The sequence below is a fragment of the Manis pentadactyla genome, chromosome 9 (genome assembly GCF_030020395.1).
Source record: "Manis pentadactyla isolate mManPen7 chromosome 9, mManPen7.hap1, whole genome shotgun sequence".
Lineage (NCBI taxonomy): Eukaryota > Metazoa > Chordata > Mammalia > Pholidota > Manidae > Manis > Manis pentadactyla.
In genome coordinates this window covers 19194153-19212516 of record NC_080027.1, presented here as the reverse complement: position 1 = coordinate 19212516, position 18364 = coordinate 19194153, and the positions used below count along the sequence as shown (strand labels likewise).

At 48.3% G+C, this 18364-nt stretch overlaps 1 protein-coding gene across 1 annotated transcript; it reads left to right on the top strand.

The window, feature by feature from the left end:
- The first annotated feature begins 5914 nt into the window (after nucleotides 1-5914).
- Nucleotides 5915-16498, top strand: LRRC55 (leucine rich repeat containing 55). The gene is made up of 3 exons (XM_036880459.2): nucleotides 5915-6219; nucleotides 7050-8590; nucleotides 12347-16498. The coding sequence occupies exons 2-3, from the start codon at nucleotides 7870-7872 to the stop codon at nucleotides 12580-12582; spliced, it is 957 nt and encodes a 318-aa protein (XP_036736354.2). The 5' UTR covers nucleotides 5915-6219; nucleotides 7050-7869; the 3' UTR covers nucleotides 12583-16498.
- The last annotated feature ends 1866 nt before the right edge of the window (nucleotides 16499-18364 follow it).

Below are 18364 nucleotides of genomic sequence, written 5' to 3'. Positions count from 1 at the left end.
CCACATGCACACACACCCCGAGGTGGTCAGGAATTATGCAGGATGTCAACATCCAACTCCAAAGGCACGGTGTGGAGGATCACCAAGGCAGGGGCAGAAAGCAAACATCAGAAGAGCTCAGGAGGGACCAGTGATCCAGAAATCAAAGAGCAGAAAGAAAGCATGAGCTGCTCACAAATAAAAAGGATGGACTGGGGTTACTGTCAATGAACAAATGCTATGAATCGGGGTATGACTCCATACTCACCTCTGTCAACTCCCTCCCAAAATAACAAGAATAATAATAGTTAAGGTTTGTTGAGAGCTGACTGCATGCCAGGGGCTCTGATTTCACATGGGTCTCTGAATCTTACAATAACCCTAAGTCAGGTATTGCTGTTAACACCCTATAGCCCTGCTGTAACCACCATGTGACACAGGCTCCCACTGTGTAATGGTGGCTCCCAGGCTGAATCAAGGGATTTTAAAGAGCCAGGAACAGAATGAAAAAGGCATCAGTCCACTTTTATATAATGACACCATGGCTATTTTATTGAGCTTTTAGAAAGGACCAGGAACTGTGCCAAGTTCTATACGTATTCCCTCTTCAAGTCTCCTGGTGGCCCTGTGCGGTGCATGCTAAAATCATGCCCATTTAAGAGATGAGGGACCTGAGCACCGTGAGGAAAGTAAGAGTCTAAGAGCACACAGCTAAGGAGTGTGGAGTAACTGTGAGTCAGCTGTTGCTCTGCTTTATCCAGTTTAACATGATTCTCCAAGATTTCCAGGAAGCAGTAATAGCCATCAGGGTGCCATAACTAATGACATTCTCCTTGGTGCTTCTTTTATATCAATGTGATGTTTGCTCAGCACCCTCTGCTGCTGGGCATTCATATTATTGCCATCTTTGTCATTATCATAGTATTTCTGCTATGAATACTTTTGTGTGAACTAACTTCTTACTAACTGCCAGGTCCAAAGGATGAGCAATTTCCTGAGCCCATTCCCCGAACCTGCAGGAAGTGTACATGTATCTGACTCAGCCATACCCAGCACACAGAATTTTACAAATGCAATGTATTGTTACTTATTTAGTGTATTATCAAAAAATTATTTTCATTTTTATGCATTTACTTGCTAGTGAAACCATGCTTTTTTCCACATGATGGTTGCACTTGTTTTCTATTGCTGCATGACAAATAACCACAAACTTAGCAGCTTAAAACAACACTCATGGGTTAGCAAATAAGTCAGAAGTCCTGCACAGCAGAGCTGGGCTCTCTACCCAAGGTATTTCACGGGCGGGAATCAAGGTGCTGGCCAGCTGTGTTGTCATCTGGAGTACCAGGTCATCTTCTAAACTCATTGGCAGCATTTGCAATTGTGGGATTGAGATACCCATTTCTTGCTGGCTGTGGGCTGGTATCAACCTCAGCAAATAGAGTTCTCAGGTCCTTTCCACGTGTCAGCAACCCCCCTCCTCCCATCCCAAAGTCAGAACTAGCAATGGAGAATACCTCTTTCAGGAAGGGTCCAGGCCCTTTTAAGGGTTCACCCAGTTGTAACACCAACCTGGATAATCTCCCTTTTGACTACAGGCAACTGACTATGGGGATAACCATGGGAGCGCACATACTCACAGATTCTGCCGAGGGGAAGGCATTATGTAAGTGTACACACCAGGGGATGGGAATCTTGAGGGCTGTATTAGCAACCCATTGCTACTATAACAAATTATTGCAAACTTGGTGGCCTGAAACAACAGACATTTATTATCTTACAGTTCTAGGGGTCACAAGCTTAAAATGAATCAACAGAGCTGCATTCCTTCTGGAAGTCAAGGAGAGAATCTATTTCCTTGCTTTTTCTAGCTTCTAGCTGCTGCCTGCATTCCTTGATCTTGGACCTTCCTTTACGTGAAAAGCCAGCAGGTAATGATCTTCGACCTCTGCTTCCATCATCACACTTTCTTCTCTGACTCTCCTACTTCTCTCTTTCCCTTTTAAGGATCCTTATGATTACCTTGACCCACCTGGGAAATCCAGGACAATCTTTTGATGGCAACATCCTTAACTTAATCACATCTGCAAAGTCCCATTTGCTCATATAAGGGAACACTCACAGGTTTCAGGGATTCAAATAAAACATCCTTGGGACCATTATTCTACTTACCACAGGAGCCATCTTAGAATCTTGCCTCACAATGTTTTGGGGTTTGGTTTTTTTTTCGTTTTTCATAGAGATATAATTAACCTATAAAATGTTTTATTTTCTGTATTTGCATCAGAGGAATTGATGTATTATATCAATTTTAAAAGTATATTTGAAGCATTTCATAATATATTTTGCACAGATTATTCAAATCACTTCTAAAATTTATTTTTCCATTGCACTTCTTTCCTTTCTGATTTTCTTTATCATTTTTTGCTCAGTGAAACCTTGTCATCTTTCAATATTGTGTATTTGACTAAAGCCATCTTGTCACTGATGACATTATCCATTTCCTAAACACACAGAAGGATAGCTTCTCTCTACAGCTAGAATATTTGTTCTCTCTGGTTTGTATTTTTTATTGTTTCTCTCTTAAAATCTTTGGACCTTTGGAATTTTTTTTAAAATGAAGCATAGTATTGATATCTCAATATCATTTCTTATTCTGAGATTACTTTCAACATTGTGGAATTTTTTTCCCATTTTTCATTCTCTCTATTCTGATAGTGAGAATCATTTTCTCAAAGCATAGTCTATCCCGTGGTCATTTTCCAAAGCACAAATATTGAGTAATGCCATTGAATGATTTTCAGTTTGTGATGTGTTTTTCAATTTTTAGTTAGGTAAGTCCACCATCATTACTCTTTAAGTATTTCCCCTCATCAATTTATTCCTTATTAACATCATCTGAGCATTCTTGCCTACTTTCCCCGCACATGGCTTTCCTTACCAGTTCACCAGATTCTACTAAATATTTCATTGAATTACTGTAATGTAGAAAGCAGAGTCATCCTTCCTATTTTTAATCTTTCCCAACAACTAGGAGGTTAACATTCCATTTCCTTCCTGTATCTTCATTCTCTTCAGGTTTCATAATTTTCCCTGAACAAATTTCTTATGTGTTGCATGAAATTACTTCTCAGGGACTTAAAGGTTTCCTGTCATTACTACAACTGATTTACCATGTATGTCAAGAAATCATTATAATGAAAATGATATTTCAGTTCATTTGTATCTACAACTTTTAGATTAACTTGTGTATTTTTCCAGTAAAGTAAACCCTTAACATTTATGATTGAACAGTCATGATTTTAATAATTTGCAAGAGACCCCAGAAGGCCATGATATGTAATAACTTATTTTGCTTGGGTTCAAAATCGAGTCACCCCCACTGTAAAGCTGCTGCATAGAAGAAAGTCACTTTGCTAAGGGGAGTAACAGGCCACCCAGCGCTAAGAGCAATGCTGGATATTGTACATCCTTCACCCTTCTCTAATCCTTTCCCTTGGTGAATCACCGTGAACATTTGCATGTTAAAGCCTCTAAGAAATCTTGAATTAAGTAAATTTGTTTCATTTTCTTTAACTCAGTGTTTCTCAGACTTATTTGAGAGCTAACATTCTTCTCATGGCACACAGTATACCTTAAAACACCAGTTTGGGAAACAATATTTTAATACTTAACTTATATGGGGATGAAAGTTCATTTAGAAGATTTCTGCCCCCATTTAACCTCACTTTTATGGAAGACATTATACGCAATGGTATGTTCTTAAGTGAGGGTTTTCTTAAAGGTTTTGAGACTCATCTTGCACAAGAATACATTCAAAGTGATCTGCAAATGTGATCGTTTTCCTTTCTTCATTGCCATTTTTGTGAAATATGTCCTGCATAACTATTCCAGCAATTTCATATGCTGCCGTTTACTTTACTTTATTTGTTCATTTAACAAACACATCTGTAATGCTTGCTATATACTATTCTAAGTGCTTTTTCAACAACAACTCACGTAACCTAAAACAGCCCCATGAATTAGGTGCCATTTTTATAATCCCAGTTTTACAAGTCAGAAAACTGCACTTTCAAATGGTGACAAGACATTCTTACCTACTTCCTATTTTTTAAGGAAACTGTCACAAGTATGTTCCTTTAGTCATATTATTAGTTGTAATTGTAAACATAAACTTCCTATTATGTAAAAGGAAGACAACCTCTCTTCTTTCTTATGTGTTTTTTAATCTGTTTTTAATATGCCTTTGGTCAACATCAAAATGGAAATGTGATTACCTTTCTCAGCCTCTACTGGGATAATTGTCTCCTACCATTTTTCAGTTAATGTTAATATGGTAATCATGCTAGCTTTGCTTTACCCAGGCCAACAACCCTTGCTTATAAATGGATTATTTGTTTCAATGTGTTGTTGTGTTTTGTGAGTTAAGATTAAGATTTTATTTCTAAGCTCCCAAACGAGAACAACCATTCCCATCTTTAGGGGTGGGGGAGATACAAATCATATTTACCTCAGCCATTTCAACATGAAAATAGTAATGAGATGGCTCCCGTGTGACTCTGTACTCAACACTGCAGAGCATGAAAGATTCCAAATGAACATAATATGAAAGAAGACAGTGGTGAGAAACAGACCTTCCTCTAATAGAGGAAGGAATCGTGTTAGAGAAGACTATGATTTTGAGAGCTTGGTAAATGCCCGGAATCTGCCCGGAGCTTAACACTTGCTTTCTGTCCCTCTATTTTGGTTTCCCCAAAAGACCTAAGATATGACTTAAATGGAACAGGCTCCAGATCAACTGAGTCAACACACAGGACTGATGTTACCTCTGTAAGGGCAAGTCTACAGTCATCTCTCCGGCAGCTATGCACACACACCCCCAGTCTAACCAGGCACCCAGTGAGGGCTCAAAAAGTGACTATTAAAGTGAAGAAATGAGCCAGCTCCTCGACCAAACCAACCAATCAAGCTGGATTTTCAGATGCAGGCAGCTGGAGCCTAAAGGTGTTGCAATGACTTCAACCTCATCTGAAGTCACTCTGGAGTGGGAGGAAGCAGGAAGTGGGGACAGATGGGAACAGGATGGCAGAGTCCCTGGGGCCTGGAGAAAGAGGACAGGACCACAAGGTTTTAGAGCATCTTCCACTCCCCTAGAGACAGATCGAGCGTGTCTTCCGCTCCAGGTACCCCGCCTGGCTCTGGCAGTCGGCCCTTTGCATCCCAAAAACCTCTCAGAGCTTGTGGGGTCAGAACGCAGGGACAATCAAGGATCCCAGAAAAAGTGTCACCTTCCACAGCTGTTCCTGGCAACCCTGAGCCAGTTCAGTCACCTGGTACCTGGTGACCAAACTACATTCAGACCCAGGGAAGCAGATGCTATATACAGATGGAAGAGACATGTCCCATCAATGGGCAAGCTGATCACACGCATTCTCTTCTTCCTTTTCCATCCTTAGTCATGTCTCCATTGCTGCTGCCATATTCTCCCCGCCTCCCCCCCCCCACCCCAAATTCCTTTCTGCATTCCCAGCCCTGCCCATTTTCCCTTCTGGGTCGGATGCCCTCCATCTCCCCCTCCTCCATCCTGATTCCAGATGGTGCCTCTGCCCCTACTCCAGCCTCTCCCCCTGGGCCCTTCTGCCCCTCTTCTGCCTGCTCCTCTTCCGCGGCCCCTGTCGGCCCCCCTTGGACCCTCTCATCCTTGTCCTATCGCTAGGATCCTGCCTGTGGCTGTACATTCTGCCCCTGCTTCCTTCGCTTCTCGTCGTGGTGGGGTCCATAGCCAGCTCTCCTGTTGCTCAGAGATGTGGAGGCAGTTGCTAAGAGACAGTGAAACGTCAGTACCTGGCCCTCGAGGAAAAAAAGGGAGCGAAAACGGGAGAGAGGAGGGGGAGAGAGGGAGGGAAGCGGGAGGGAGGGGAAGACCTGGCGGAAGCCACACACCCCGGCAGCCTCAGCACCAGCGAGTTTCAGGGAGGAAGCACTGGGATTCTGTGAACTTTCTTCTAAGCATCCTTTCTCTGATTCCTCTTGAGTAAAAGAAGGGGAGCTGCACGGGGACCACAGGACGGGAAACCGCAGAGGACGCTGACCCGAGATCCAGGAGGCTCGTCAGAGGAGCGGGGAGGCGAAGAGCCGGGAGGCGATCGGTTCTCCTGAAGCAGCGAGCGGGGATTCCAGGATGAGGGCGGGAGACCCGTGACTGCCGCAGACTGATGGCCGTGTTCCAAGGGGGACAGAGTAAGTGGGCTCACGGGGGCTGTGGGAGTGCAGGGGCGCGCTTGGGGCTCCGAGAAAGGGGTCTGGATAAAGGGCAGTGGGGTGGCTGCCCAGTGGTGGGGACTGAGGCAGGAAGAGAGGCAGTACTGGCAAGCGCTGCGGGGAGGACAAGTGAGGACAGCCAGCGGGCTCGGAGGAAGCGAGGGGCCCAGAGGACGCGGGGTGGGCGGCGGCTGAGCCCCGGGGCGCCATCACCGCCTCTGCGCGCACCCAGCAGGACGGTGTGGGAAGGATGCTGGGATGAGGGTGTGCACTGGGGGTGAGCCGCGGTGGGGGCAGACTGGAGTGGGGCCCTGCAGGAGTGCGTGTGCAGAAGGAAGCTGGAAAGAAAACTGGGAGGTGTGAGTGCAGGGCAGAGCAAATGTGAGGGAATCACAGGAGAACAATGCATGTGTGTGTGTGAGAGACAGACAGACAGTAAGAAAGAAAGAGGTGAATGCTACGAGTGTCTGAAAGAGGTGTGCAAATGGCCAGACTGTGTATGCATTTGTTCTTAGAGAGTTGTTCAAGGGTGGGGTGTTGGTGCTGAGGGGGTGGGGCTAGGAGCAGAAGAAATGCCTCTAGCCTAGGATAGACACCTGGGGGGTGTGGGGGGCTGCAGGGGGAAGGTTAGTGAGCGACAGCACTGTGAGGGTGGGTCTGAGCCCACCGTGGCCACCCCCAAGAGACAGCAACAGAGAAGGCAGTGGTGAGTGGCAAAGAAGAAGGGGGACAGGGGATCTGGGAGAGGGTACAGCAGGGAGGAGAGGATCCTGGATTTCTCTGCCTCAGGGCTTTCCTTGTTGACACAGGGAATTCTGCCTCTGCCTGCTGAACACGGAGCCCAGCTGGGGGAGGCACTGGCTTGGAGAAGGTGCCAGAGCTCTCCTACCTGACGCCCCCATCCTGCACCTCTGGGACACATGGCTCTTTCCAGCCTCAGCGGCCAGCAGTGGGTGTCACCTGGGGTCCTCCCCTCCCTGGGGAAAGAAGAGCCTCCGTGGGGGATTCAGTAGACACCAAGGCTGAGACTCAGACTTTCAGGAAGCCCATGGAGACCCACGGCCCCCTGGGCTCCCTTCCCCAAACGCCTACCCCAGGACCCCCTTGGACTCAAGCCCACTGGGTCACCAGAAGAAGTGGCCTCTGAGACCTCAAATGCTGGAGCCCCAGATGCAGCCCTGGCCTCCTAATTAGTCCGAGACTTGGGATAGGACTTAGGGTTTTCCAGACATGCCAAGACCTTTAAAAGGCACCTTTCATGTCCTTCACCCACCCTCCTCACCTCTCAAACACAGGACAGAGAGGAGGCACCCAGCAGTCATGGGTGAAAGGGTCACAGAGGACCTGTAGGGGCCCTTCCACGACCTGCTGGCAGCTGGTCCAGCCCCATCCTCGACTCCTTCCTGTCTCAAGTTTTGATCATCTTTTCAGACTCTGGGGAACCTCAGCTGGGTTTCTTCACCCCCTTGGCTCCAAAGGAGACTTCCTGTGGATCTCGCTTAGGGGGGACTCAGGTGCCCAGAGACTCCGGGGCAGGCTTGAGCACGATACCACGTGCTCAGAAGCCCCACCTTCCAGGGCTCTGGCCCCTGAAGTAGCTGCCTTTCTCAGCCACTGCCTCTTGATTCCATGGACGCAGCCCCAGCCCTGATGGGCTCCCTTCAGCACCGCTGCTGCCAGTTGCCTACGATGGGTGACACCTGGTCCCAGCTGCCCTGGCCTGGGCCTCCCTGCCCAGTGGTGCTGCTGGTCTCCATCCTTTTGGCAGCTGGGGTGATGCACTCAGATGCCGGCACCAGCTGCCCGGTCCTCTGCACATGCCATAACCAGGTGGTGGACTGCAGCAGCCAACGGCTCTTCTCGGTGCCCCCAGACCTGCCAATGGACACGCGCAACCTCAGCCTGGCCCACAACCGTATCGCAGCCCTGCCGCCCGGCTACCTCACGTGCTACGTGGAGCTCTGGGTGCTGGATTTGCGCAACAACTCCTTGCTGGGGCTGCCCCCGGGCCTCTTCCTCCACGCCAAGCGCTTGGCACACCTGGACCTGAGCTACAACAACCTCAGCCACGTGCCAGCTGACATGTTCCAGGAAGCCCATGGCCTCGTGCACATTGACCTGAGCCACAACCCGTGGCTGCGGAGAGTGCACCCCCAGGCCTTCCAGGGCCTGGTGCATCTCCGTGACCTGGACCTCAGCTACGGTGGCCTGGCCTTCCTCAGCCTCGAGGCGCTCGAGGGCCTGCCGGGACTGGTGACCCTGCAGATCGGCGGCAACCCCTGGGTGTGCGGCTGTGCCATGGAGCCCCTGCTGAAGTGGCTGCAGAACAGGATCCAGCGCTGCACGGCGGGTAAGGGAGGGGGCGGGACTGGGCAGCCACAGGGACTGGGACTGCCTGTCAGTGAGGCAACAAAGGGTCCAAAGACAGGCACTTAAAGCTCTTGAGTCCCTACTGTGTGCCCTGATCTGCGCCCACTTTAACTCCACAAGTACTGGCGGCCTCCTTGCTAGGCTGTGCTGGGTGCCTGGGCCCCGTGCGTTAGGGAAACTCTCTTTGACACGACCTCATGAGCCAAACAAAGAGTAAACAAGTAAGCGTAGCTAATAATAGGGCTAGTTAAGCTCTCACCACGACCTAAGAGCTGGCCGTGCGTGAGCTCACTGGGCCCGCACTTATATTATCCCCATTTTGCAGACAAAGAAACTGACATTTAGAACAATGAAAAGGCTTTCCCAGAGTCACTCATTTAGAAAGTACCGAAGCCATGAATATAAAACCCAAGTTTATTTGATCTCTAAGCCCCGCTCTACTCTACTGGACAGCTTTTTCAGGGTTCTAAGTGCTGGAAAACCTCAAAGAAATAGAAATAGCTGATATTCTTTAATTTGATACTTACTAGCTGCCAGGCTGTATTCAAAGCATATGATATCTTTAGCTCATCTCATCCTCACAAGAACCATGAAGAGATTTCCCCAAACCCCCTCTACAGAGGAGGAAACCAAGGCACAGAGAGGTTTAGTAACTTATCCAGTGTCACACAGCTGCTAAGTGCTAGAGTCAGGATTCCAACCCCAGCCATCTGGCTGCCCTCTGGCTGTATCCTGAAGAGTCAGCTTCTAGGCTAACTCGAAGAGTCGAAGAGTCAGGGCGTGAGTTCTGGGATAGCCAAAGAGCTTCAGCAGAGTTCTGCAAGGCATGGGCATGGGGTGGGATGGGGAGTTGAGAAGAGAAACTGGGATGCGGCAGTTTAACCAGCCAGTCACCCCTGGGGCAGACGGAGGACTGACAGAGCCTGAATCACACAGCAGTGCCTAAGCCCAGCCCGGAGGTGGGCAGTATTCAGCTGTGGCCCCCAGACACCAGCTGTCCTATGCAGAAGCACTGAGCTTGGCACAGAACCCCAGCAGCCGAATGACAGGACAGCCCAGGGCACCATCCCAGGGCTTTCCCGGAGCCTGAGCTCGGAGTGTGTTCACAAGTGGTGCCAAGCCAGGTAGGAGGGAGAGGAAAGCTGGGTGGGGAGCCTGGGACCAATATAGTTTGGGGGGGCTGTGGGTCACGATTACGGTGTCTCCACAGGGCTGTGGGAGGAAGTTCTCTGGGACCAAAATAGCTGGGGACTGAGATGCGGCAACGGCAGGGAGCATGAGGGAGAGGCTGCCTGGAACCAGCTGCAACTGTGCAGGCTGGACATCCTCCCCTCTCTCCTGGGCGCTAAGAACAGAAAGGGCTCCCAGGGTGCTAAGCGTCCACCAAAACCAGGGGCTCCTCCTTTTCCTGTGGTCTCTGAGGTCCCTGCTGCCCTTCAGAAGAAGCAGGACAAGGGTGCAAGATCTACAAGTGCAGCTTCATGTCAGGACAGAAAAGGGACCCACACTTCAGACAGGCAGACTGACTGTCCACAGGCCACAGCTAGAATCTCAGGTTCCCTGTTCCTCCACAATCATGCTCTCCTGGATATTTCCAATTGGGGGCAAAAAGCTTGCCAGTGTAGGCACGACTAGGTAATCCTCTTCTCTTTGTCTTTTTGTTCTTCTTCCTCCCCTTTTCTTCATAGAATTCCCACTATTATCCATGGTTTTTGGACAAACATCAACAAAGAGAGACATAGGGTGCCCTTGGGGTATAACATGACTTCATGACTGGTCTCTTTGTCATCCCCTGGGCTCTCATCCTGCACTCCTGCAAGGTCCCTGCCAATCACCCTGTTTCCCCACAGTCCCTGCTTCATGTTGCCCCCTTCCACCCCACTCAGGCACCCTGTAGACTTTGGAGTTCAATGTCTTCCTATTCCGAGAGGAGAGCCCCTGAAGGTCTACTCCAGACCTGATCTTGTCCCGAGCAGCGTCTGGAGACCTGTGGCTACAGCCCACAGGAACGCTTCAGCCTGGGGCTTGGGGCAGCTCACATCCTCCGCATTTCCAGGGGGAGTGATTCTCATCCATTTCTCAAAAGGGTCAATCCAAACCCATCATTTCACTCTTTGCCCTCAAAAATGACACAATGAATACATAGCTTTTATGTACCACATAATTTAGGAAACTTCTTCACATAGACTTTCTTAGATAATTTAGGTGGAATTATCCCCTTCTTATAGAGGCAGAGCACGACAGCCAGAAAATCAAAAGAGACCAGCTCCAGCTGAGCACTTGATTAATATATACCCACTCAATGAAGCAATGGCTGGCTGCTTGAAAGCCAGTGGCTGGCACTGCGTGGCAGCACGGCTACCTGCCTGCCACTCTCCCTTCCAAGGCACAGTGAGACGAAACTGTTGGCAACCATATGCATTTGTACAAATGACCCTGGGAGGGTGAGGTGGGACCAATGATGGAGAGAACAGTAATCCCACTGAAGGAGAAGCCCCCTCCCACAGAAGTCTGTGTGCAGAATACGGCCCCCGCCAACCTGTCCAGAGAGACTAACCTAAGACAATAATATAAGCATGTGCTTACATAGTGCTTATTATCTTCCTAGAATGTATCATTTGTATGTGTTAATGCACCGAGTCCTCATTACAACCCTGTGAGATAAGACATTATTATCCTCATTTTACAGATGATTAAACAAGGACGTGAAGGAGTTAAATAACTTACCCACAACTGTACTAAGGAGAGGTACAGAGGGAATTTGAACCCAAGCCAGTATCTCCAGAACTTATATTCCTAGGCCCATAGCCTGTATATCTGGAAAAGCCACATGGTATAGTAGAAAGACCTAGTGTTTTGGAATTGCACAGAGTCATTCATTCACATATTCATTTAGCAAAGATTCATTGAGCATGTATGTGTTCTGCTGTGAAGGGTACGATGGGAAGAGCTGACATTCAAAGGGCAGGGGACAGAAAATAAACACTGTGAGACTGGGATAAACATGAAAAATTAAGCAGAGTAGGTAACAGAGAAAATGCCTGCAGACAGATGAAGCCGGGGTGCCTACTCTATACAATCATAAATGACAGCTTCACTAATAAGGTGATGTCTGAGCAAAGTCCCAAAGGAAGGGAGGAACAGAGCTGTGCAGAGACCCAGGGGAGAAGCATCCTCACAAGGCGACAAGCGCAAAGGCACCGCCTCCCCACCCTGGAAGGGGACACACTTGAGTGATGGAAAGTGATCAAGAGGTGTGCCTGGGTGGAGTGGAGTAAACAAGGAGTAGAGGGAAGAGGCGGGAAGAGTCCTTGTAGCCCACGATGAGGATGGTGGCTTTCATTCTGCAGGGAGCTAAGAAGCCAGAGAGGACATGAGAGGACTTCAGGTTTGAAAGGATGGCTTAGCCAACTGTGTCGAGGTGATTTAAGGGTAGAAGCTATTGAGGAGGCTCTTGGAAGAGATGGTGATGTCCCACAAAAGATCTACCATTAGTCATGGCTATTGACTTTGGGCAAGTGACTGTACCCTCCAAGCAGGGATCTCCACTTCAATGAGAGTAGGTATAAAAACACTTGCCTTGAGGGCTGTTGAGGGGACTAAAGAAGGCACATAAAATTTGGGGCACATGTAAGAAACTCCATAAAAATCTCAACTCCTCTTGGGCGGGGTGTGGAGCTCTCCATTCCATTCTCTCTCCCCCCGCCCCTCCCCTTCCCTGGGTTCTGTGTTGCAGATTCTCAGATGGCTGAGTGCCGAGGCCCCCCTGAAGTTGAGGGTGCCCCACTCTTCTCCCTCACCGAGGAGAGCTTCAAGGCCTGCCACCTGACCCTGACCCTGGATGATTACCTCTTCATCGCTTTTGTGGGCTTCGTGGTCTCCATCGCCTCCGTGGCCACCAACTTCCTCCTAGGCATCACAGCCAACTGCTGTCACCGCTGGAGCAAGGCCAGCGAAGAGGAAGAGATATGATGTGGATGCCTGGCATCCCTCCATGCTGCCAGCCACTGCCAATTGCCAACTCCCGGACACCCTCCCTGGATGCCCACTCTGGCTCCATGGTGCCCTGGCCACCTCTGTCATGGTCCCAGCAAGGTCAGGAAACCACCTTTGTGTGAGCTCCTGCTGTGGGCCAGGCACTGTGCTAGGAACTGGGAATGTTAGCGGAATCCGACCTGGCACCTATCTGAGCACATCATTACAGAAGCCCAGAGGAGGGGTCATCAGCCATGCCTGGAAAAATCCAAGAGAATCACAAGAGTAGGGCTGATTGGTGAGCTGAGTCACCAACAAATGTCCGCTTTGTCAAGTAGACAGAGAAGGGCGGACATAAGCAAATGACAGAGCCCAGATGTGCATAGTGTATTGAGAGCGGTAACAGTCTCTTGTGACGTAAATATACAGAGTAAGAGTGGCGCAGGCCCAAACCCTTCCTTCAGACCCCCAATCTGTCCATCTGTCAGCCCTTGGCAGTGCCCACCCTTGCTTCCAGAGGGAGAGAAGGTCTCCATACCAGCCCCCTCGGCCTCCTTCTACAGCAGCTACCAGGTGAGACCACCTGCCATTGTCTCCCCCCACCATGCTGCATCACCAATTGTAGCCTGCTGGCGAGGTCCCAGGGGGTAAGCTGAGGCTGGACACCTTCAGTGCCCTTTCTCCCACCCCCACCTGCTGCCTCTCACTGCATTAGCTTCAGAAGAGGGAAGCAGGAGGCCCAGCAGAGGGGCGGCAAGAGTCCTGGCACCCTGCGACTCCTCCTCATCTCGTGACTTGGCTGCCACGGTGCTTCTGCCAAGGGATTGCAGGAGGGAAGCACACTGTGAACTACAGCCCTGTAGCATGAGAGTACCCAGGGCTGATGGAGGAGAGGGCCCCACCACTGGGACTGTAAGAGGACTTGCTCTTTCTTCTAGGCAATTCACCTGTTTGAGCATAAGGGTGTGAGAGCTGTTAACTTCCAAGCACTTGCCAGTGCTGGGCACTGTGATAAGCTCTCTCCATGGACAATTCCCTTTACTGCACACAGCAGTCTTTGAAGGTGAGCACTGTTGTTCCTATTCTACAGATGAGGAAATTAAGGCTCCAAGCAGTTGAAGCCGCAGGCTGCTTAATGAGCAAAATAAAGCCTGTGCTCTCTCTACTACCCTATCCTCATTGGGGAACATCGTCGTTCCCGCTAAAGTTATACAAGTTCACTTTCAAGGAGTGCTGACGAGGCTCCTAATAAGGGCCAGGAACTCTTCTAGGCACTTTTTAATCTATTGATTCATTTATTTCAATTCTCACAGCAACACTGCCTGGTGGTTTCTGTTATTCCCATTTTACAAATGAATGAATTGTAGAAAGCTGAGAACATTACCCAAGGTTACCTGGATAACTCTACATGGAAGATGATAGGCAGCTCCATCCGGGGACACTGCATCCACCCGGTTAGTCAAAAACCCAGTAACTTCATGTGCCACAGCCAGTTGTCATCATCACCGTCATCTTCATCGTCATCCGTTCATGAGCTTCATCTTAATCTTCCCTGTGTCTGTTCAGCACTGAACATTTTGTGAAATGCTTTTGCATCATTCCCCTTGACTTTCCACAACAACCCCATGTGGGAGGTAAAAGAACATCATGACTCCCATTTACAGATTGGAAAATAGAGACTCGGCAGCAGGTGTGACTTGCCTAACCAGCAGTGTTGGGACTTAACTCCAACTCGTTCTTTTTTCTAATGTTTTTCCAGGCACCTGGGGAAGAGAATGCCTGGGACTGGGTAGTGGGGCCCCAGGATTCAGCAGCCATGAACGCCCTAGTAGATCAGCTAAATAAAGGGCAATGAAACCCAGCTGCTGTACGGGTTTAGACATGTTCACCGTAGGCAAACTGCAACCTCTGCAACACAGAGGCAGTGCAGATAACATCTGCATAGGAGTCACCTGCCTTGCAATGTGTAACTAATGCATTAGAACTGGTGGCCATGGTGGCTGTCAGGCAAACAGTAAGTTCTTTCGGAAAGAAGAGGAAGCTGTGTTAACCTACTCAAGCCCTGCTGTGTTGTGCTATAAGCGATACAAAGGGTGCAGGAAGCTATGAGCTGAGAGCCCCTGCAGGATAGGTGAAGACTTTAAGGTACAGTCCAAGGTGTTGGCAAGGCTGGCCAGGAAGACAGTAAGGAAAGGGGCTTTCTACCTTGCCCCCAGCTCCACAAGCTTGCATCATCCCATCCTCCTAAGGAATGAAGGAGAAAAACATGTCATTTTCCAAGAAGTCTTCCTTTATTCGCGCTTCCCTGAGCTAGTCGACCAAAAGAGTGTCCAGAAACTTTGCTAGACCTGGGGTATATGAACTTTGTGTCCCCTGTCTCTCACTTATAACATCCGGGCCAGAGCCCTGCTCCTGTGACATCTGGAGCAGAGCTGTACCTGCTTTCTCCTTCCTCTGTGTCCAGGGACCGGCAGACAGGGGCTGCCCTCCACCAGCCAGCAGACAGTTTAAAGTATCTGGGGAGGAACTTTTAGAAGTAACAGTCCTGATAAAAATAGTTAAGTCTCCCATAGAGGGACACCATATACATCTATGATAATCTCCTAGAGACTCTTTGCTGAACTATAGTTAATATATTTTAGTATAACATATGTACTTTTTTTTTACATAGAATTAGAAACCAACAAGATACCAAATACCCCTTGAGATCAAATATCCTTTCTAATGAGAATATTTAGTCCCCACTAGTGGCAACCCTGTCTGAGTATGACATATAGCTTTTAAAGAAAAGGTTCTTGTCCAGCTGCTAGAAGGCCCCCAGCTAACTAAAGCACAATGAGGAAACCTTCCTACAGCCGAGAAATTCCTTTTCTCCCTGCCTTCCACCACCAGCGTCTTGTGCAGGCTCTCAGAAGCAAGCTTCTACCGGCACGCTGCTAGAGGTCATCTAGCAGTCCTGGTTGGAACTGTTCCCACAATTCTGCTGATCAAGAACTCATGGTGGTGTTCCTATAAGGGCTTCATTAAGTTCTTTCCAGGCTGGTTAACATGTAAGTCTTGGGGTGTCTCTGAGTCCATGTGTCTGTTCATGAGGTTCCATGTATGTCAGGTGTCTACTGATACAGGACTTGAGTTCAGTTCTCTGATACAGTCTACTCAGCCATCTGTTTATTGCATCACTTGACAGCTAAGATGGAATACGATTAGGGCTGGGCAGGCATAGCTGCTCAGAAAATACAAGGAGAAAAATACATGGCTGAGGCAGCCTAATGACAACCTGACTGCTTCCTTCCATTCTCCAACCGTCAGGTATTTGCCCAAATCATAGAAGCTTCCTTCACACTGGGCCTGAGCATATCAATGTTTAGCTAAGCAACAGGGCCCTGAGAGTCAAGGTCTGGGCCAAGAACATGTGTAACTCCATGTCTGCATCACACCACACTAGACCGATTGCTTCTGGTCCCCCTCAGACAAACCTGACCCTGTTTCTCCATTCCTGTAGAAAATTTCATGGAACCCTGCAGAAATAGGTCCCTAGAGTCGCTATAGAGTTTGCTGGCTCCTTTCAAGGAGGTTGGTATATGGAATTCGAACAGACCAAGACAGGTATTTCTTTTCAGCCACCAGGAAAGACCTACAGCCCCCATTTTCCCTGTAGATGTTTTTGTTGATATCACTCTGACATCCTTTCCAGCTTTAGAAGAGTTACGGAGACACCGTTGTCCATTCCTCAGAAGAACATCTTCCCAAAGCTTGTCTCTCTCTCCCCACCAGAAGGAGGCAAAAGGCAAGTGAGGGAGGCGTGTTGCAAGGGCCTGTGTAAATCACCACCATGTCTGCCACAGCACTAGGGGGAGAGCTGTGGGTGCTCAGAGCGCTGTTTTTCTAATGCTGTCCCATGGAATGCTGATGTCTGGGGGTGGGAGGGTGAGGGAGGGTGGGGATAGAGAAGATGCCAACCTTTGTATGGAGATGATTTTATAACCATGCACTTTTGTAACTGTGAAGAATTTTTCATAAAGGTACATTAATAATAAAGACTGTATAGTTTAACACATTTTCTAAAGAGTTGTGAAAAGGAGGGAGAGGGAGGGAGGCAGAAAAAGAGAGAGAGAAAAGAACAAGAGGGAATCAAGAGAATGTGTGCCAAAATATACACACAAAAGGTCTATAGGGAGGGAGTAGATGGGAATAATTAGGAGATGTGCCAGCCATGGAGGGGCATGTGTGGGAGGAGAAGGAACATCACAGAAGCATATTTCTACCAGGCAAAAAAGAATACGCATGTGTCTGTATGCACACACCCCTATGTGTAGGCATATTTTGGTGCCTGAAATTACACAAAGAAAAGAGCATATGTCTTACACATGTTGGTGTTTGCAGTATGGGTCATCTATAAAACATGCCAAGGCAAGTGGGTGTGCCCAGCTAGTTGGCATCAGTGAGGGGTGTAGGTCAGGCAGATGGCCCATGCCAACTGCATGGGCATAAGGATCCGGCTCAGGCATCCAGGTAAACCAGCCACCTAAATGCATGGTGTAGGGGCTGGATGAGCCCATCACTAGTATAGGCTCTGTCTCTGTTCTAATAGGTTAATAAAGAAGGGAAGGGATTCGCAACCTCCTGGATCTTGCAAGTGTTATTAACCCGCCCACCCCATCCCCAGCGGAAGTGAGATGGTTGGGCAGTGTAGCTTCACAACAAGGAGAAAAGAGGAACAAAGAGTACTTCTAGAATTACAGCGGCAGCCTTTTCTCCCTCGGTCCCCTGAAGAGGAAGTGGTTCTAAGCAGGTAGCAGTTCCTTACACCAATAGGCATTTTGACCTTCCTGTATTCCTCCCATTCCAATTGCCACATGGAAGAGACAAAGAGTGCATGCACAGAGTAAAGCCACCAGAGGGGACATAGATACTGACACACAACACTCATGGAAAGACAAAGACCATGCCCAACCCTAGCCAGTGGTCCCTGGAGTAAACTGGAAAGAGACAAAACCTTTCTCTAAAATGTAAGTACTTATAGAGACTATACTGAATGCATAATCAAACATAAGGACCATCAAATAAGCTGATCTCTCACAGAAGTCAGACCTTGTATGACTCATTCAGTGCTGTCCCTAGTGCCAACTTAATACCCAGCAACTTATGATGATGACATAATATTTATTAAGCATGTACTATGTGTCAGATGCTGTGCAGGTCACGTGATACATCGATTAATCCACTTGATTCTCACAACTCAAGATAAGTACTATTATTATCCCCATTTACAGAGGAGGGAATTTACACATGAGGCTCAGACATGTTATACATGCCTAAGGTCACACAGCTAGTTACTTAGGATTAGGCAGCCAAAAATACCTGGGGACTAACTGACTTCAGGGGTATAACAGTAACATGAGACATTAAAAAATCCAGTTTCAATCAGAAGTAAGTTTTTAGCCACAGAGATCCTTTATAATTACTCAGTGAAACAGAATTGGAGGGCAATCGGTAAAACCAAAATATACTCTGTATGTTTCACTGAGTATAGATTTGATTAGTGTATGGGTCAAGGTAGGCTAATTGCGGTAACAGGCGATCCCAAAACTCAACAGAATAAAGGCTTGTTTACTGGGTTATTTAACATATTAAAGGCTTACTTCCTGTTTGTGTCACATTCCGATGCCTGTCAATAGCTTGACCCCACATGGTTATTCAGGGATCCAGGATCCTTCTATCTAAAGGCTCTGACCCCCCTGTGCCCTCCACTGGATGCTCGGAAGTGTGGAGGATTTCA

Bases quoted from the DNA above. Each gene is read 5' to 3' on its own strand.
- LRRC55 (XM_036880459.2), top strand. From the start codon at position 7,870: ATGGACGCAGCCCCAGCCCTGATGGGCTCCCTTCAGCACCGCTGCTGC. The intron at 8,591-12,346 runs GTAAGGGAGGGG...TCTGTGTTGCAG, and splicing joins GATCCAGCGCTGCACGGCGG to ATTCTCAGATGGCTGAGTGC.